This window comes from Erpetoichthys calabaricus, chromosome 11, assembly GCF_900747795.2.
Source record: "Erpetoichthys calabaricus chromosome 11, fErpCal1.3, whole genome shotgun sequence".
Lineage (NCBI taxonomy): Eukaryota > Metazoa > Chordata > Cladistia > Polypteriformes > Polypteridae > Erpetoichthys > Erpetoichthys calabaricus.
In genome coordinates, this window is record NC_041404.2 from 70,430,774 (window position 1) to 70,452,548 (window position 21,775).

Genomic DNA, 21,775 nt, shown 5'->3' on the forward strand with positions numbered 1-21,775 from the left:
ACTAATTCAATGTACCTCTTCCAATTCAATGTACAGTTCAATTCAGTGTATTTTTATATATTCATGGAATTGCCGTAGTTCTTTCCACACTTCCAAGATATTTGTATTTTTATATTTTATTTTTTGGTCCATATTCTAAGCAATTACTTTGTTCAAGACCTCCAGGTCACCATGCAGAAAGAGACCAGATGAGTGGCTACTGTATGTTTAACAATGTGGCCATTGCTGCAAGTTATGCTAAAGAAAAATACAATCTAAAGCGGTAAGTTGAATATACAATCATAGGTACAATAACTTGCTGTATTTATGGTGAACTGTTTTCACAATGCTATTACAATGATATTTTTGAGTTGCCCAAAACTGCAAATGCATAATAATATATGTTACTGTAATACAATATACTGATAAGTCTGTTGTTTGGTTCCAGCATATTAATTGTGGACTGGGACGTGCATCATGGACAGGGAATACAGCATATATTTGAAGAGGATCCCAGGTTTGTGTCTTGGATGCTATTTAAGTATACTATTTTTATAGAAAAGCTTGTTTGCCTTTTGATCGTCATCTCTGATATACCACATAGATCTGCAGTCCGTCATAGTTTTAAACCACGTAAAAAAAAAGTGTTCTATTAACTCAGCATGAATGTCACAGGATGGGCATATAGGGCAGGTAACTTTGCCACCTGAAGTAGTGTGTAGCCTTGTCCATTGCATCAGTTCTTCGATGTTTTCAAAAATAGTTTCATTGCCAACATTGTAATTTCTTCTGATGAATGTTAAATTTTCTCTCTTCATCACAATATATTTCATCAGCAGTAGTAAGCATTTTTCTAATTAATTCTTGTGCTATTTCATGAACCTCTATCTCCCGCACTGACATACTGAATTAGACATGAGTCAACTACAGAAGATGACTCGCCAATCAAAACACAGTATATGGTAGAGCCCACCCTCTCAACTTAGACGAGTGAAAGTGACAGTTTCATTTCAAGTCTTATTTCATGCGTTTAGAGTAATATTACAGACAGAATTAAATATAAAAAACATTTCATGACACATTTATTCTCACATTTCTTTGACACATTTATATATTTATGCTTACATTTCATGACACATTTATTTATGATCACATTTCACAGTACTTTTATTTGTGCATTTGTTTATTTATTTAATTTTGTCCAAAATATTCTCCTTATGTATATTCCATTTTTACTCCGTTCTAGTAGTTACTAGAAAGTGTTTCTCACTTTGTCAGGAATTAAGGCTTTTTTTACAGTATATTGTGAGAATATAAGAACAATTTTGACAAGAACAGACCATTCAGCCTAACATAATTCATCAATCCCTAGTCAAACAAATTTGGAAAAATGTCATCAAGTTGAGTTTTGAAACTATTATCTACCAGTCAGTCTGGAAATTTATTCTATAGTTCTTTGAGTGAAGAAAACCATTCTCAAATGTATGCAACATGTACCCTTAACCTGCTTCCCTCCATGTTTCAATTTTCTTATTTAAGGACTAATTTTAAAATAACAGCTAGAATTCAATACAGTAATTTCTTTTGTTATTTTCTAAACTTCCTCTTAACCTATGCCTACCTAAACTGAAAACTCACCATAACCCTTTACTTTTAAATTACTTTCCACCCATCCACACAGTGTACCTTAAAATCCCACTTGTTTTAGGTAGTTTTCTAGCCTGTCATGTGGTACCTTGTACATTTGTTGAAAAACAACATAAATAATATCATTCCTCTCTGGTCAAATGATTTGATGCTTGATCATTAAATTGCAACATATTAGCGACACACAGTCTCCCCTGTTTAAACCCATGTTAGCTATTTACTAACATGCATTTACTTGGCATGAGATACACATTTAGCCCACTGGCCTAAAGTTACTAGGATTAGGGTTATCTTATTTATATAATGTGACAACATTTGCTCATCTTCCAGTTTTTTGGAATTTTTCCAGTCTTAAGTGATCACTGACAAATATGTGTTAATCTGATTTATATATGTATAACTGACTTCCTTAAACTCTACAATATGTTATCCATTCTTAGTAGCCTTTTATATCTTAGTAGCATTTCTCTCTCTCCTATCTCCCAATCACAGGGGAACTCCTTACTTGCCCTTGTAGCTTAGTGTTAGACTATCAGTTTCTTCACATGTAAACACTTCAGAGAAATATGAATTGAGAGCATTATAAGTTTAAGCCACTGAAATGGCTGGCAGTGTAAATTATATTGTTTTCCTTCTAATCCTCATTATTTTCATTCTTCCATAGTGTTCTTTATTTCTCAATACACCGCTATGAATATGGACGTATTTGGCCTCACCTTACAGAATCAAGTGAAACTGCTGTTGGTCAAGGAATTGGAGAGGGCTATAATATAAATGTTCCATGGAATCAGGTATGTTATATATTAACATTTATTGGTAGTGGTAAAGCCTAAAAAATGAGAATTGCTTTTGCCATCATCACTGTTTTATCAATGCAATAGAATGAATGAAGTTGATCCTGTGGTCATTGTAAAAGCATTAGACATTTTGATAGGATATATATATATATATATATATATATATATATATATATATATATATATATATATATATATATATATATATATATATATATATATATACACTATTGTTCCTAATGTAACACTGCAATGCTATAACATCCACCTCCACATAGATAATCCAGGCATATACACACATGCTACATAGAATGCACTCGGGTCTAGATAGTAAAATAAATAAGTATATCCTAGACCTTTTTTATTTAGATTAATATATTAAAATTATAGGAAAAAAAGTATTCTAGCCTGAGATTATGTTGTATAGTCTGATGGTAGCTAGTACAAAGTCTCTGATAGTAATCCCAGAAGCATCATAACCAAATTAGCCTTGTGCTAAAGGTGCTCCTCAGGCTTATGAAATTGTCATTCCATACAAATTTTATTTGCGACTTGCGAATTACACATACAAAAAAAAGGAAAAAGCACTTCCTCAATATCTCTGAACTGGACTTTAGAGAGCATGTGACATTGTTCATGATGTCCATCATCTTAGCTAACCTCTTTCTTATCGATAGTGCCTTCCCAGAGGCCATAGTAGTTGTCAACACAGAACCAGCTATCATGATTAACTTTGAAATATGTTAGCATATGAAAACAACATCTGTAACACCTGGACACTTGTGGTTTGGTTCACTTACAAAAAAGGGAGATTTCAGTACATTCTTAATTTTCAAAAGAGTATTCTTTTTGAAAAAATCAGACATTAATGTACAACTGGCCGTAATTTGAATAATTAAGTACATTCTTTTTTAAATAATCAGAAGTTGTGATGTATGTATTTGTAGACTTAAGTATTAAAAACACGTGTGTACACACACACACGCACGCACACACACACAGATGGGTGGGCAAATGTAGGTTTGCAGTTGTTTATATGGAATAAGACTTGCAGGTTATGATTATTACAGTACTTTATTAACTCAATACCTTCATTAACTTTATTAACTCAAAAGAATGTCACAGTAACACATTGCACTTAGGCACAATCTCGTAAGTGCTCAGGGGCATAGGGGAGGAGCAGGTGACAATGGTGACCCGTAACCCAGCGGTTGAGAAACGTCAACATTTCTCAGTAGTTTTTTAACTTTAACATACAGATGTGGACAAATTTGTTGGTACCTATACAGCTCATTGAAAACGTAATGTATGTCCCCTGAAAAGTGATTACAGTTGTGCTTGAAAGTTTGTGAACCCTTTACAATTTTCTATATTTCTGCATAAATATGACCTAAAACATCATCAGATTTTTGACTCAAGTCCTAAAAGTAGATAAAGAGAAACCAGTTAAACAAATGAGACAAAAATATTATACTTGGTCATTTATTTATTAAGGAAAATGATCAAATATTACATATTTGTGAGTGGCAAAAGTATGTGAACCTTTGCTTTCAGTATCTGGTGTGACCCCCCTTTGCAGCAATAACTGCAACTAAACGTTTCCGGTTGATAGTCCTGCACACCGGCTTGGAGGAATTTTAGCCCATTCCTCCATACAGAACAGCTTCAACTCTGGGAGGTTGGTGGGTTTCCTCACATTAACTGCTCGCTTCAGGTCCTTCCACAACATTTCAATTGGATTAAGGTCAGGACTTTGACTTGGCCATTCCAAAACATTAACTTTATTCTTCTTTAACCATTCTTTTGGTAGAACGACTTGTGTGCTTAGGGTCGTTGTCTTGCTGCATGACCCACTTTCTCTTGAGATTAAGTTCATGGACAGATATCCTGACATTTTCCTTTAGAATTCTCTGATATAATTCAGAATTCATTGTTCCATCAATGAAGGCAAGCTGTCCTGGCACAGATGCAGCAAAACAGGCCCAAACCATGATACTACCACAACCATGTTTCACAGAAGGGTTAAGGTTCTTATGCTGGAATGCAGTGTTTTCCTTTCTCCAAACATAACGCTTTTCATTTAAACCAAAAAGTTCTATTTTGGGCTCGTCCGTCCACAAAACATTCTTCCAATAGCCTTCTGGTTTGTCCACGTGATCTTTAGTAAACTGCAGACGAGCAGCAATGTTTTTTTTGGAGCGCGGTGGCTTTCTCCTTGCAACCCTTGCCATGCGCACCATTGTTGTTCAGTGTTCTCCTGATGGTGGACTCATGAACATGAACATTAGCCAATGTGAGAGAGGCTTTCAGTTGCTTAGAAGTTACCCTGGGGTCCTTTGTGACCTCGCTGACTATTACACGCTTTGCTCTTGGAGTGCTGTGGTGGGTTGGCACCCTGCCCAGGATTGTTTCTTGCCTTGTGCCCTGTGTTGGCTGGGATTGGCTCCAGCAGACCCCCGTGACCCTGTGTTCGGATTCAGCGGGTTAGAATATGGATGGAAGGATGGATGGATGCTCTTGGAGTGATCTTTGTTGGTCAACCACTCCTGAGGAGCGTAACAATGGTCTTGAATTTCCTCCATTTGTACACAAACTGTCTGACTGTGGATTGTTGGAGTCCAAACTCTTTAGAGATGGTTTTGTAACCTTTTCCAGCCTGATGAGCATCAACAACTCTTTTTCTGAGGTCCTCAGAAATCTCCTTTGTTCGTGCCATGATACACTTCCACAAACATGTGTTGGGAAGAGCAGACTTTGATAGATCCCTGTTCTTTAAATAACACAGGGTGCCCACTCACACCTGATTGTCATCCCATTGATTGAAAACACCTGACTCTAATTTCACCTTTAAACTAACTGCTAATCCTAGAGGTTCACATAATTTTGCTACTCACAAATATGTAATACTAGCAAAATACCCGCGCTTCGCAGCGGAGAAGTAGTGTGTTAAAGAGGTTATGAAAAAGTAAAGGAAACATTTTAAAAATAACGTAACATGATTGTGAATGTAATTGTGTTGTCATTGTTATGAGTGTTGCTGTCATATATATATACATATACACATATACACACACATATACACACATATACAGATATATTATATATACATATACACATATATTTTTTATATATATATTTTTTATATATATATATATATATACACATACATACATACATATACAGACATAGATGCACTTACAATAACATAGAAATCAATATAAACAACATTAACATCATTATCATATGAGAATATGAAGTAATATATAAGAAGCACATTTCATATAAATATAAATTATTAAACAGTAAAATCTTCTTCAATAATTTGCTACCGTGGCTTTTCGTTGGTCTGTCCAGGATTTTAAATCACATGTAGCTTGCAAACCGTTTCACGTATTGACTTGAAATGTGGTACACATATAATACGTCACGTCTGCTATCCGCTTTATGGGTGATGAATGTATTACTCTTTTTATGTTTATTTTATTTTAGAATCAACTCCTATCTGCGCACACCAGGGCGGCCGTGGGCAGATGCGTATGGTGTATTCACTCCATGTTATCGTGCATTGCGCTGTCACTGGTATTTTCATAAAAGAATTTGAACAATATATAAGAAGCGTATAAATTATTAAACAGTAAAACATTAACATTTAAGAAGTAAAGTTACATTGAGTACTACTGCAGTGCCTTCGGGTATACCTCATTTTTTCTTTGCCCATTACATGCTTAAATGTATACATTTTTTGGTGTACCTACCCGAGAACACGCGACATATAACCGACCGTGGGAGAAGCATGGATTTTAAACACGCGTTGAGTTCATCTGCTGGTCTCCCTCGTGGAATAACTGGTAATGTTTGAGTAAAATCTACAGCGAGTAAAACGACATTACCTCCTTTTTTTTTTTTACGATCTCTGAGATCTTGCTTTTTTCGGTTCAAGGCTTCATAAGCTGTTTTATGTTCAATGTTGTACTTAATAAGTACTAATTATCCCAAACCATCATCTTTGAATGTTGCAAGACTTTCGCCTTGTATGTAGATCGGGGTAATTACATTCATTGCATTCCTAGTCTGAATCACAATGTGATTGTATGGGTGGTTACCTGGCACTGTAGGGTTGCCACCCGTCCTTTAAAATACGGAATGGTGCCGCGTTTGAGAATGAAATTGCGCGTCCCGTTTTGAATCAATACTGGACGGGATTTATCCCGTATTTTTTTTATCATTTTTTTTTTTTAAAGCAGCGTCTCATGCAAATCATCCCACACGCATTTTATGAAGATGCCTCCTTTCCTACTTTTGATTGGGTAATACTTGATGTCATCGTTAGTTTGATTGGTGTTTTTAACTGTCCAGTGAGGAGGGCGTGTCTTTTAAGTACATTCTGCAAAGTGTTGGCACTGAGATGTGGCGTCAGCGCCATACTTGAAGCCCCTAACGTTGCGGTCAGCAAGTCGGCTAACATCCGCCATGTGCCGTCTTTCAGTTGCGAGAAGCAGATCATAGAATGGTTGAAACTGTTGCTCCTTTTTTTTTTGTACGATCTCTGAGATGTTGCTTTTTTCGGTTCAAGGCTTCATAAGCTCTTTTATGTTCCATGGTGTACTTAATAAGTACTAATTATCCCAAACCATCATCTTTGAATGTTGCAAGACTTTCGCCTTGTATGTAGATCGGGGTAATTACATTCATTGCATTCCTAGTCTGAATCACAATGTGATTGTATGGGTGGTTACCTGGCACTGTAGGGCTGCCACCCGTCCTTTAAAATACGGAATCGTGCCGCGTTTGAGAATGAAATTGCGCGTCCCGTTTTGAATCAGTACTGGACGGGATTTATCCCGTATTTTTTTTATCATTTTTTTTTTTTAAAGCAGCGTCTCATGCAAATCATCCCACACACATTTTATGAAGATGCCTCCTTTCCTAGTTTTGATTGGGTAATACTTGATGTCATCGTTAGTTTGATTGGTGTTTTTAACTGTCCAGTGAGGAGGGCGTGTCTTTTAAGTACAGTCTGCAAAGTGTTGGCACTGAGATGTGGCGTCAGCGCCATACTTGAAGCCCCTAACGTTGCGGTCAGCAAGTCGGCTAACATCCGCCATGTGCCGTCTTTCAGTTGCGAGAAGCAGATCATAGAATGGTTGAAACTGTTGCCCCTAACGTTGCGCCACGGCGTGTGGTTCGTTTATACCTCGTGTCTTCTCATTAAACTTTTATCTCGTGAATATGTTATTACAATCCGCAGCGGGAGCGTTTCTATAAACTTAATTTAAACTTACGTTTTACACCGTGCTTAGTTTCCCTTATGAACATGCTTGTATGCTTAACTCGCTCCGTTCTCAATTGTTTAATAAATTTTTTGCTCTTCGCTGTTTGCGGCTGTTCCTCCATTTCCTCCTACTTCGTTCTTTTATCTCGCGAATATGTTATTGCAATCCTTAACGGGAGCGTTTCAATAAACTGATTGAAAATAGTTTTGCATTTACCTTTTTAGTAAAAGGCGAGCTTTTAAGCCTGAGAAATCACCGCGTAAATGCACACGTTTAATTGGACATGTGTTAATATGTATGGTTACACAGTATTAAAAGACACTGAACAACGTCAGTTACCTTTGTTCCCGCGTTTGATAAAAGGTGAGCTTTTAAGCCTAAGAAATCACCCCGTAAATGCACACGTTTAATTGCACATGTGTTAATATGTATGCTTACACAGTATTAAAAGACAGTCAAAAATTAACGTCATTTACCTTCGTTCCCGCGTGTGACTCGTGCTGTAAATCTGTTCCTTGTTTTTAGTTCACGTGATTACGTAAGAGGCGTGATGACGCGATACGTGACTCCGCCTCTTCCATTACAGTGTATGGACAAAAAATATGTTCCAGTTATGACCATTACGCTTTGAATTTCGAAATGAAACCTGCCTAACTTTTGTAAGTAAGCTGTAAGGAATGAGCCTGCCAAATTTCAGCCTTCCACCTACACGGGAAGTTGGAGAATTAGTGATGAGTCAGTCAGTGAGTGAGTGAGTGAGTCAGTCAGTGAGGACTTTGCCTTTTATTATTATAGATTCGATCATTTTCCTCAATAAATACTAAGTATAATATTTTTGTCTCATTTGTTTAACTGGTTTCTCTTAATTTACGTTTAGGACTTGAGTGAAAATCTGATGATGTTTTAGGTCATATTTATGCAGAAATTTCTAAAGGGTTCACAAACTTTCAAGCACAACTGTAAGTGAAAAGCAATTATCCCTTGTATATCTGCATGCCTTTAATATGTCATTGGGTAAAACAAAGCAAGTGTGAAAAGAAAGTATTGCTTATTCTACAAAGGTATTCTAAAATAACCTGGACACATTTGTTGGTACACATAGAAAAGGTCATAAATAATTTGATTAGAGTGTTTTTTCAAACCAGCTGTTTTCTTTTAATCAGTGTCACTGTGGGAAATAGCCCAGACACAGACAGACGGACATCGTTATGTCACCCAGCACACGTTTATTATGTACAATATTTACAGTGTTCGATGCACAGCCCAGTGCCTCAGCACCAATCACCCCTTAAATTCCTGGCCAATACACACAATGCCTTTCACTCTTCTGACCGCCTCCACTCTTCTCCTTCTAGCTCCGTCCACTTCCACCCGACTCCAGCCTCAAATGGAGGGAGGCGGTCCCTTTTATGCACACCCGGATGGGCTCCAGGTGCTTCCCGACACTCCTTCCCAGTGTGGTGGAAGTGCCAGCTGCTCACCTGGAAGGATTCCAGGTGTCCCTGATCCTGTGGCGGAAGTGCTGAGGTCCAGGGCTCCCAAGGCATCGGGGTGCCCCCTGGCGGTGACCACGGGCCCCTACAGGGTTGAGCTTCCCAGCTGTGTACACGTGGCCCCCAACACAACCAGGGCGGTCGCCCCCTCGTGGTCTGGAGGAGGCATAAGCCCTCCTCCGGTCCTCCTGGGCGTCCCGGCTGGGTACCACCCCCAGCCTCATGCCACAGTCACACATGTCTCCAATCGTGTAATCACCCCTATTTAAATGAAAAAAAGTTGTCACTCTGCTGTTTGGTATTGTTGTGTGTCCCACACTGAAAATGGACCTTAGAAAGCAAAGAAGAGAGTTGTCTGAAGAAATCAGAAAGAAAATTGTAGATACAATCACATTTATTTCAAGCATATGATGCTTTTGAAAGGTGCAGAGGTCTCACTGAGAGCTACTGCTTGCAGTGACTATCTCTACAGGTTGTGCAACAAAATGTTAGGTTAAGGGTCCCACATTTTTGTCCATGCCTTTCTTATTTGTGTTATTACTTGAAATATTCTATTGAATCAAAACTCTAAAGCAAACCGATTTTTGTTAAATATGGAATAAACAATGATGGGTGCCAATTACTTTTGACAGTTTCAAGTTATTTCAGAGACAGTTGTGGATTCTTCTTTTTTGTGAAGGGGTACCAACAAATTTGTTCACGTCTTTCGGCATGAAGAATATACATTATATTTTTCACCTTATTTATTACATTTTTAATCATGTTGTGTACTCAAAAATTTATAATCAGACCAAAAATGGGTGAAATATGGATAAACTTTACCTTTGAATGGCAAGAAAAAGAACTAACTAATGGCTTTTCAGTTTACTCCACTTGTTCAATCTTCAGTTTGCTCCGCTTGTTCAGCTTCAGACAGTAAAAGCAGCACTGTCTGGCCTCAATGCATCCCTGCTACTAATATTCATAAAAGTGTTTAATACATTACTGACAGGCTACTTACATTGCATGTACAGTAAGATTAGCACTCATGCTGTTATTCTTGTACAGTTTTTTGTTTTTTGTTTGGACAGTCACAGTCTATGAGCCCTTTATCCATCCATCCATTATCCAACCCGTTATATGCTAACTACAGGGTCACGGGGGTCTGCTGGAGCCAATTCCAGCCAACAGGAAACAAACGCTGGGCAGGGTGCCAGCCCACCGCAGGGCACGCACACACTCACTCACCAAGCACACACTCGGGACAATTTAGAATCGCCAATGCTCCTAACCTGCAGTACCCGGAGGAAACCCACACAGACACGGGGAGAACATGGCAAACTCCACGCAGGGAGGACCCGGGAAGTGAACCCAGGTCTCCTAACTGCAAGGCAGCAGCGCTACCCACTGCGCCACCGTGCCGCCCGTCCTTTAGCTGTAATTTAACTCTAATACAATTTCACAGTCTTTGTACTGAGAGGTTACGTTGAGTAATAGAAAAATGATTAGTATCTACTGTGTATTCATATAGTAAATTCAATAATACATTGTTTCCTGGAAAGAGTGGATTTTTTTTAACCTTTTCTTATTACTTTTACTTTAAGGTTGAAATACTTAGTATTTTACTGAGTGTAGAGGACAAATGTTGCCACATTATGTGTCCACAATGCCAACTATTATTTGATTAAAATTTATCTGATGGGTTGCTTGAGATTATGTAGTATGGACTGGCCAGCATCTTTAAAGTAATAATGTTTAACATGTTACGCTGGAACATCAACCCCTTGGATACACCAAAAAAAAAGGTGGCTTGATATTAAAGGGTAGGTGGAACAAAATATTGCAATTTGCCAATTAATTTATAATAGTCAAACAAAACGTGACAAGATAATAAAAAATAAATGTGAATATAGAGTTATTCCTTAAGTAAGGAAACTTTCTAAGCTTGCACTAAGCCTTTCTAACTCCACAGCAAATTAATGCAAATTTAGCCATTGTGAATATTCTTTCAAAGTATTCTAAGAGTGCATTTTGCTGTATTCCCAGTTTGCATCCAGCAAAATAAAATTGAAACTGAAGAGATGGCTTTTGGGCATGAGGCAGCTTGCTGAGACACACTGCTTTAGCTGTAGGCAAAGAAACCTGTGACATAAAAGAGAGTGGCAATGAAACAGGCAGTGAAATGGTTGAATGTATTCATTATAGGCAAATGGTATAAAAAATAGGTGATTCTTTTTGTGAGTCTTTTGCAACCTCATGAACAATGAAATCTTGATTTGGATGGCTCCTAGAAACTTTGGTCTGCTTCGTTATGTTGAAATATTCCTCCAGATCCTCAAAAGCTGTCTCATTCTTGCATCCGGTCCAGTGTACAATAAGGGTTTTTTATTTAATTATGCCTAAGTAACCTAAAACATCTGACATTTTTTGTTATAAAATGATGCCATGTAAATGTCATGCTGAATAAACTTTAATCAAGTTACTTTTTAATGTTGACTTCAAAAGCAAGTTTTCAGCATACCTATTCTCCATATATTAATAACTACTGAGGTAAAGCAAATTTGTACAGGTGTTTTTGGTATGTTTTGAATGCACAATATTACTGAAGACAATTTATGGAGGTGTACTGTGTTCATTGGTAGTTTGATGAAAAATAGTTACCCTACAAATGAAGAGAAACCCAGATCTCTGTTTTATAATAATAACTACTGTACAATTATTTTTACATAATTGTCCTCTATTAATTATACAGTGTATATACATGGTGAAGGTTCAGAATTTTTAATTATTAATTGTTAATTTGTCAATAATTATGGTTTAAATAACATTGTCCTGGTCTCCTACAGTTATCATTTTTTTACTTCATTTTTATAACCACAAAATATGTTTAATTTTTTTTTTTTTACTTTTTTGTAACCCTTATACATATTCCATTTGTCTTTATTCCACGAATAATTGTCCTCACCTATAAATATAATACAACATATTGTTCATACTGTTCATGTTGAGATTAATTTAGGCACAGTGTCTTATTAATTCATTGTTACGTTTGTATTCTTAGACTGGAATGAAAGATGCTGATTATATTACAGTGTTTACACAACTACTTCTGCCAGTGGCTTTTGAGGTTTGTGAAGAGATTTTTCATACATAAGACTTGTGTGTATACTGGTCTAGAGGATGATTTTGTATAGTTTGCCTAATTCATCTCTTTCTACTACAGTTCATGCCACAGCTCGTGCTTGTTTCTGCTGGATTTGACTCTGGAATTGGAGATCCTAAAGTAAGTATAAATATACAGCACTTCTAAATTAACATGGGTAAAGACATGGCTAAAATGTGATTAAGAAGTGGTACCAGCAGCAGTCCTTTATACACAGAACAGTGTTGAGAAGGCATTACTGCCCATAAAGCTCCATTATTGACAGGAACACGAGAAAGCATCAACATTTACAGTAAATAGAAGAAAATGATAACCCTGAGCTTTCCTAAACAGGTCTTCCTCCTGTCTACTCGTAGGAGCAACTTAAGTATTTGCTCACTTCTCCACTACCACTGAACGCATATCAATTTTCAATCCTTCTGACTCTCTCTCTCTCTCACTCACTCTCTCCCTGTCATGTATTAGCCTGTTTTCCTACAACAAGTGAGCAGTAGCCTCAACTCCCCTCTCAACTCTAGGCTGAAAATATATGTTTCCTTCATATAACTTCTGGCCAAGCTCAGAATCACGTTTAGGTTGGAATTGCCATGCTTTTGTTAAGTGATACCAGATGGGAATTTACTCTAATGGTTTCTGGTGATCCTGCAACCCTTATCCTTCAGGCGTGTGTCTGCTCCTCATCAGCTTGCCTTAAAGGTCAGCTGCAGGATTTTCATTCTAGCCATTTTCTTAATTGGTAGACAATTCCTGCTGCTAATGGAATATATTTTGTTACCTTGATTTTAACTGACTTGCATTTTAACATTCTGAACCCTAAATTGCTTATGTTTTTTGCTTCTTAACCAGCTGGCAGTACTTCATTATATTTTTTGTTTTATGATGCTATATTAGGAGTTTACTTTAATTTTTGTTATACTGTTTGTTGCATGAGTGGTACAGCTGGAGTTCCTTTAGTGATGTATGTATAAATTAGAAAGACATCCTTTGCTAGCATTTACAGTATGTTATTTTAGTGCATTTACAGTATTTGTACTTTCGTGAAAGGATCTTGGGATGACCCTATTCTCACTTGCTGACAATTTATTACATAGACCTGAATAGAATCTCCCAAGTTTCCACTATAGTTTTTGTATATTTTCAATCATCAGTCTATCACAAAGATGCGGCTTCAATTTGTGGCTCCACTTATAGTCACATCAGGGTTGACTGCTGTTCTTACTAAATAGTTCTCTTATCTCTGAATCCTAGGTGGCAAGACAGTGCACCAAAACTAGCATTATACAGTAGGTTAATATTCTCTATGTTAAAGTTCCTGATATGCCCATAACAAAGGCAAAATAAATGAGTAGCTCTTTCATCTTGGTTATGTTATTAGCTGCTCAATCTCAGATCAGGCATGGTCTCTGTTTGGAATTGATTGCATAAAAGACATAAGAAGTCTATAGTTTATACTGGTTCTGACCTGGTATTCACTAAGTAGATCAGGCAGAGCAAGATCTTACCTATTGCAATGCAAAGTTTTCTCTCTGGTATATGAATGATTAGAAGAATTTTTTTCTTCTGATGACAAACATTTTTTCTAATACATGCTTTATCATTACAAAGAAATATTATATATATCTAAGAATTGCTAAAGTCCATTCTCATATTAATCGTTTGTGTGCAGTATTAAATATTCTCCACAGTAATATTGCACTTTAAAAATGTCCCATTTCCTGGTTCTCTAAATGCTTAATTTTCACCATCTTTTTACCCCTAGAAATCCTGCAACCAATAAGAGATAACATAATTTAATTATATAAGCTAGTATTCATATATGTACAGCTCCATATTTTTCAATAGGGTGTATGCTTATAAAATATTTATATTCTAAAAAGAAATGCAAATACATACTAAAATTAGGGCAGGCTCCTTAGAAGGCTTGTAGATCTATGTTTACCTACTGCATCATGTCTCTGTTCAAAGCTTGTATTAGCTATATTTAATTTTTTGCTTTTTTGTAGGGGAAGATGGTTGTTACTCCACCTTGTTTTGCTATACTTACTCACATGCTGCAGCCTCTTGCTAATGGGAGGTTGATCTTGGCTTTGGAGGTAAGAAATTAAGACATACAAAGTCAGTTTAGATGGATGTAATTAAATGTAAGCCAACAAAGCAAATTAATTAATTTGGGGAAAACAATTTGACAGATTATGAATGTAAATTTACTTTTGTTTATGTGTTTAAAATAAGGTAGTGTTTTGCCATGTTTCTCATTATCCACTTATCCAATTCCTTAACAAGCTGGTTCCATTAGAAAGTCCCAAAAAATTCAAAATGTTTTACAGCCTTCTGATTGAACATAATGCAAAACCAATCTAAATACAGGATGCCTGTTCATAACAGGGCACACTTACTTATACTACGCAACTTTACCATTGCCTATTAATATAACATTTATTTTTGGGATGTAGGAATAGTTACATGAACAAAGAGAGAACATGCCATCTTTACACAAGCAGTTATTGGAGAGGAATTAATTTATATGAGGAGCCGAGAACTAGCAACATTTATATCATTTTTTATACAACTTTTTTATTTCTTTATATTTGATTAATTATCTATTTTTATGCTCAACCCTGGGAATGGACATTCTTTCCTGAGATGAACAGTTACACTACCTATGGTAAAATGGGCAGAATACTCTGTGTAGAATGTAAAATCAGTTTATAAATGCACAAATTCTTAAATAATTCATGTCTGACACTAATGTTCGACTTTTGAACAGTCTTTTGAGTATTTTAAATAATAATAGCACAGTCCCATTAAATAAAAATCCCCCACTTGTTCTTTAGTGATTTTTCTTTAGTGGTTGTGGTAAGACACAACACAACAAAACACATCCTGAACTTATCAAGTACAGTAGTATGTTCTAGAGATTCTCCAAGAACAATAACAATTAATCCCCACTTAACAAAGAGAGCCATATAGTTACAGAACCACGAATCTTTATACATAATGCAAAAAGCAAATAAGATAAAAAATCTGGGTTGAACACAGACCCAATAATGTTGGCTCTTTCATTCAATGTCACATCTCTTCCACAGGTCAACTTCGAGCGCCCCACCAAGCAATGCAATCACCTTTTTTCAGACTGTATCCAGCTCTGAAACTGCCCTATGTTCGTAATTCCTAAATAGATATTTTTACTTGTTTTTTTACTTTTTTTACTGTGGTTAAACAACAGTACATGCAGGTTGTACTGTATATACTTTTGCCAAATGCTGCATCATATGGATATTGTTTAGAATGCTTACTGATTTTGAAAAGATAATATGATATCATTTTGTACATTAACAATTTTTTATGTTCAAGTTATGAAGATTCGCTCTGTGGGAATCATTTCCTGGGCGTGTAGAAAGTCACCTTTAAACAGTAATGTGTGATTTTTTTTTCACAAATGTCACAAATTGCACAGCAAGTTATAAATTTTAAAATAATGTGACAGGTATGTACACTCTCTACAGCATATAGGAGAATGTAATTTCAGCTTTACTCCTTTTAAGCTCTGAAAAAGAAGAACAACCATTGCTGTGTTGAAAGGCTGGGACTTGCCAATTATTGTTAACATATGCAAAATATGACTATTTTTTTTAATTTACCCTTGTCTAATTTATGAAACTTGTAATTTTCAAATGTTTATAATTTATTGTATACTACCTTTTTACCAGTATATTCCATTTTTACAATTTTCATATACAGTTTGCTAGTACAGTGGAACCTCGGTTCACGACCATAATTCGTTCCAAAACTCTGGTTGTAAACCGATTTGGTCATGAACCAAAGCAATTTCCCCCATAGGATTGTATGTAAATACAATTAATCCATTCCAGACCGTACGAACTGTACGTAAATATATATTTTTTTTAATTTTTAAGCACAAATAAAGTTAATTATACCATAGAATGCATAGCGTAATAGTAAACTAAATGTAAAAACATTGAATAACACTGAGAAAACCTTGAACAACAGAGAAAACTAACACTGCAGTAGTTCACGCTATAGTGCTAGGAACCGCTAGCTAAAAACACTTTTTTTAATGAGTTTTAAGCACAGAGGAAAAAATGAACATTTGAAAAATCCATAATTTAATAAACCACCAAGAAAAGTAACATTGCAACAATGCAGGCTACGAACCGATCACTGTAAATAGAACTGAAAACAAAAACAAGCCTTCTCTACCTTATGCGTCCCTCCCTTTCTAGCTCTCTCTCTCTCTCTCTGTCTCTTTTGCGAGCCTGGAGCGCCTGTGTGTGTGTCTCTCTAGCGCGCTCCTGTGTGCGTGCACGCCTCTCTCTCACGCTCCTGTGTGTGCGCCCTTATGTCTCTCTGGCACTGCCTCTCTCTGGCGCTGCCTGTGTGTGTGCGCAGCTCTCTCTCTCTCTCTACCTGTGTGTGTGCACGGCTCTATCTCTCTCGCTGCCTGTGTGTGTGTGCACGGCTCTCTCTCGCACGCTGCCTGTGTGTGTGTGCGCGCGGCTCGTCTCTCTCTCTCGCTGCCTGTGTGTGTGCTGCCTCTGTGTGTGTGCATGTGTGTGTTGCGCTCGCTCTCTCTCTCTTGCTCGCTGCACAGAAAATGCACAGGGAGAGACTGAACATGTACAAACCGAAAGGGAACCTGGCTTGTTCGTATACCGAGTGTGTGGTCGTGAACCGAGGCAAAAGTTTGGCAAACTTTTTGGTCGTAAACCGATTTGTACGTGTACCGAGACGTTCGTGAACCGAGGTTCCACTGTATATTTAATTAGCTGGTTTCTGGTTTGAATAGGCTGTTTTCCTAAAACACTATATTTTCTTATTTTTGTCTTACAGGGGGGATATCATTACAGGTCAACAGCAGAAAGTGCATGTGCTTGCTTAAAGGTGCTGCTGGGTGACCAGTGCCCTAAACTGGAGTCTTCTTTCTCTCCTTGTTATGGGTAGATACTTTAAATTTTTAAAAATATATATGTGTATCAAGTTGTAGCAGAGGAGTTCATTATAACCCCTGGATGATGTATGCAAATGCTTTTTAATTTGTTTTAGTTAATGCAAACATTTTTCACTTAACTAAAGGATTTCTTATTTCAGTGCTATGGATTCAATTTCAAAAAGCATTGCAGCACACTCTAAGTTTTGGAAATGTCTGCAGATTCTTGGTAAGAGATGCTTTATCTGTCTATCTATCTATATAGATGTATATATATTGTGGACCACCAGGGCATGTACAGCCGCCCTAACCTGACACAGACAGATACAAGTTCCAGTCCAGCACACACATTTATTTACAGCTGGGGAGTGCTTTTCTCTGCTCCCCACAGCACAGTACATAAAACACAGTCCTTTTCCTTCTTCTCTTTCTCTCCACCTCTGCTTCTCTCCCAGCAAGCTTCGTCCTCTTCCTTCCGACTTTGGCTCCTCAGATGGAGAGAGGCGGCTTCATTTATTGTACTTCTGGGAGTGCTCCAGGTGGCTTCTCAGTATTACCTGGAATCACTCCCAAGTGTGGTGGAAGTCCATACGAAACCAAGTCCCAGTGTGCCCTGCAGGAATCTGTGGTGCCACAGCTGGGATATAGATATATATACAGTAATATATATATATATATATATATATATATATATATATAGCGGGGAAAATAAGTATTGAAAGCATCAATGTTTTTCTCAGTAAATATATTTCTAATGGGGCTATTGACATGAAATTTTCATCAGATATCAGTAACAACCCAAGTAATCCACACATACAAAGAATTCAAAACAAATAAGTCCATAAATTAAGTTATATGTAATAAAGTGGAATGACACAGGGAATAAGTATTGAATACGCTTACTGAAATGTATTTAATACTTAGTAGAAAAGCCTTTGTTAATAATGATAGCTTCAAGATGCCTCCTGTATGGAGAAACTAGTCGCATGCCTTGCTCAGGTGTGATTTTGGCCCATTCTTCCACACAAACTATCTTCAAATCTTGAAGGTTCCAGGGACCTCTTCTATGAACTCTGATCTTCAGTTGTTTCCATAGATTTTCAATTGGTTTCAAGTCGGGTGATTGACTGGGCCATTCTAGCAGCTTTTATTTTCTTTCTCTGAAACCAGTTCAGAGTTTCTTTGGCTGTGTGTTTGGGATCATCGTGTTACTGAAATGTCCGCCTTCGTTTCATGTTCAGCATCCTGGTAGATGGCAGCAGATTCTTATCAAGAAATTCCCAGTATATTTCTCCATTCATCCTTCCTTCAATTACATGAAGTCTACCAGTACCTTATGCTGATAAACAGCCCCACACCATGATGTTCCCACCTCCAAACCTCACTGTTGATATGGTGTTTTTGGGGTGAAGTGCAGCGCCGTTTCTCCTCCAAACATGGTGTGTGCAGTGACATCCACAGAGTTCAATTTTGGTCTCATCTGACCAGACTGAATTCTCCCAGTATTTCATTGGCATGTCCAAATGTTGTGCAGCAAACTTTAAACAAGCTACAACATGCTTTTTCTTCAGCATTGGAGCCTTGCGCAGTGAGTTTGGATAGAGGCTATGGCGGTTGAGTGCATTACTTATTGTTTTCTTTAAAACAAGTATACCTGCTAATTCCAGGTCTTTCTGAAGCTCTCCATGAGTGGTCCTTGGCTCTTGAACAACGCTTCTAATTATTATTTTGACTTCTCTGTCAGAAATCTTGCAAGGAGTACCTGGTCGTGGCCGGTTTATGATGAAATGATGTTCTTTCCACTTCCAGATTATGGCCTTAACGGTGCTCACTGGAACATTCAGAATTTTAGAAATACGTCTGTAACCGTCATCATGTCTGTAACGTCATACATCATCAGTATGTTATGCAATAGTAAGGTTGTGAAGGTCTTGAGAGAGCTCTTTGCTTTTACCCATCATGAGATGCTTCTTGTGTGACACTTTGGTAATAAAAAACCTTTTTATAGGCCATCAATTAGGACTAAACCAGGTGATATTAATTTGCACTGATAAGGAGGCATAATTACTTTCTAAATGCTGACATATTTCAGCTGGTTTCTTGGCTTTCCATGTCTTTTTGCACCTCCCTTTCTTCATGTGTTCAATACTTTTTCCCTGTGTCATTCCACTTCATTACACATACCTTAATTTATGGATTTACTTGTTTTGATTTCTTTGTATGTGTGGATTCCTTGGGTTGTTACTGACATTTGGTGAAAATTTCATGTCAATAGCCCCATTAGAAATATATTTACTGAGGAAAACATTGACACATTCAATACTTATTTTCCCCGCTGTGTGTGTGTGTGTATATATGTATATAAGTTGCTATGGAAATATAATCCACAGGTCCAGTTCTCCATCCCACAAGTACAGTTTCTGCAAGACTAAAACGTCTAGCAATGCAAATAGTTTTAAATACCTGTTATATAATAGTTTTGTTTGGGACAACGTATCACCCTTGGACAAAAAGTAGAATATATTATAAATTTACAATTAACCCTTAGATTTTCAAGTTAAATATTTTTCTTTGTGTATGGCAGATCCACATTTGTACAAGCGTGAAGGCACTCAACCAGATAACCCTGAGGTCTTTCCTGAAGAGATAGACTCAGTCTTAGACCGGTCATCAAACATGATAATACAGGCACTCCCACCTGTGCAGACTGGTCTAGTGTATGATGAGAGGATGATGGAGCATTACAATATGTGGGACAGGTAAATTATAACAGTTCATGACTTTTTTTATGACAGTATTTGCTTATATCTTTGGTCTTTGGTGCATGCTACATGTGGGTAAAGAAACATGTTTGTGTAGTTGGCATCCATAACAAGTTACATGCTAGAAGTTGTCAGGTGACCCAGCGCATATGTGTTTTAATCTACAGCTTTATACTGTAATTAAGAGACCAAAGAGAGCCTCAGGGTGTTGGGTTGCCAAAATAGAAGTGCTGTTTAAAACATTTTACCCACTGAGGGCATTTTCATCAATTTCCACCTGAGGGGAGAGCACTATAATAAAAATGCCTTGTTATGCAATATATAAAGGAAGAATATTCATGTTTTCACTAAAACTTGACATATAACTTCTCAAATTTGATAGAAATTGTGTTTGTGTCAAATTTGAACATTCCTTTACTCACAAACTAATGCCAAATGTGCAAAAAAAACACAGGTGGACACTGTGGTTTTTCCAATTTTTGATATACAGTATATTTCAAGGTCAAGCAATGTCAGGTGAGTTTCTTCACCTTTGAGGGTTAGGGTTCCGCAGACATGCCAGCTGTTCCTTTGAAAAGTTTCATGTTGATAACACACAAAAATAAATAATTACAGCATTTGGCACCATGGGCACCCCTCTCACCACTATAGCCTTTCTTGGCAGGGATGCCCAAAATATAAATAATATAAAATTTATATAAAATATTTATATAAAATTTAAATACTTTCATATATATATATATATATATATATATATATATATATATATATATATATACACACACACACACATGCACACACACATATATTTGTTGTATTTGCACACACACCCCTCCTCCACAAAAAAAATAAACTAAAATGTGATTTTTTTAAAAAAATTTTATTCGCCTTTGGCACATTTATTTTTTTCAAATATGGGCATGTTATACATCACTGGAAACGTCTCAGTCGCTGCTATTAAATGGTATAAAGCTTGCAAATACATGATTCACTGAGCTAGAGTTACCTGAATGGAAACGCCAGCTGCTTGATGCCAGTCTCGACGTACCCACCTGCTCTTTGACAGGGATTATCTCGCTAACGCTTCATTGCATGGTGATGTGCTTGGGCTTGTTTTATTCAGCAGCAAATGCTGTAGATTTTGATATATAATGTCTGTATTTACTGTTGCTTTGTGAAATTTTATATGACAACACACAAAAATTCCTTTTTTCCCAGTGGGCATCAGAGGTTGATTTGCATGTTAGGGATGCAGCTTTTGTTCATACATGGCCGTATTGGGTGTCATTGGAAACAACACAGTCTTAGCTATCCAATGGTGTGAACTTTGAGACGGAATATTCCACTCAGATCGACAGAAACGCCAGATGGTAGGTGCCATCTACCTCAGCCATGTTGTTGCATTGTGTAAGATATTCAGCGCTGCTTCCACGTAGATTCGTAGGCCTCGTTTATTCAGTGGAACCTGCTATAAGAGCCGGCGGTATAGTGGGTCCAGCTCCCGTTCTAAGGCCAGTTTTAAATAAATAGTCACCGCGCTCGCGGCTTAGCGAGGGGACGTGGTGATTGTGTGGCTGAAGCAGTTCTCAGGGCGATTTGCGATGTGGGCGTTTCTCACCTAAGTGCACAGGTGAGAGACCACTCGCATCCGTGATTGTTCCTGGGGCTGCTAATTTGCCGCAGCTGCTATGCCCTCTCGATATATAGAAGCGTGAGTCGGCTAGAGCAGGAAAG

At 37.3% G+C, this 21,775-nt stretch overlaps 1 protein-coding gene across 3 annotated transcripts in view; it reads left to right on the forward strand.

Annotated features, from left to right (window-relative positions):
• Positions 1-21,775, forward strand: part of hdac6 (histone deacetylase 6) — a 101,800-nt gene that overhangs the window by 29,104 nt on the left and 50,921 nt on the right. For all 3 annotated transcript variants that reach the window (XM_028813311.2, XM_028813312.2, XM_028813314.2), the window contains 9 exons: positions 158-262; positions 428-496; positions 2,291-2,417; positions 12,230-12,295; positions 12,392-12,451; positions 14,335-14,424; positions 17,183-17,289; positions 17,441-17,508; positions 19,864-20,038. In XM_028813311.2, coding sequence (XP_028669144.2) covers positions 158-262; positions 428-496; positions 2,291-2,417; positions 12,230-12,295; positions 12,392-12,451; positions 14,335-14,424; positions 17,183-17,289; positions 17,441-17,508; positions 19,864-20,038 — 867 coding nt within the window. The remainder of the gene's footprint in view (positions 1-157; positions 263-427; positions 497-2,290; positions 2,418-12,229; positions 12,296-12,391; positions 12,452-14,334; positions 14,425-17,182; positions 17,290-17,440; positions 17,509-19,863; positions 20,039-21,775) is intronic.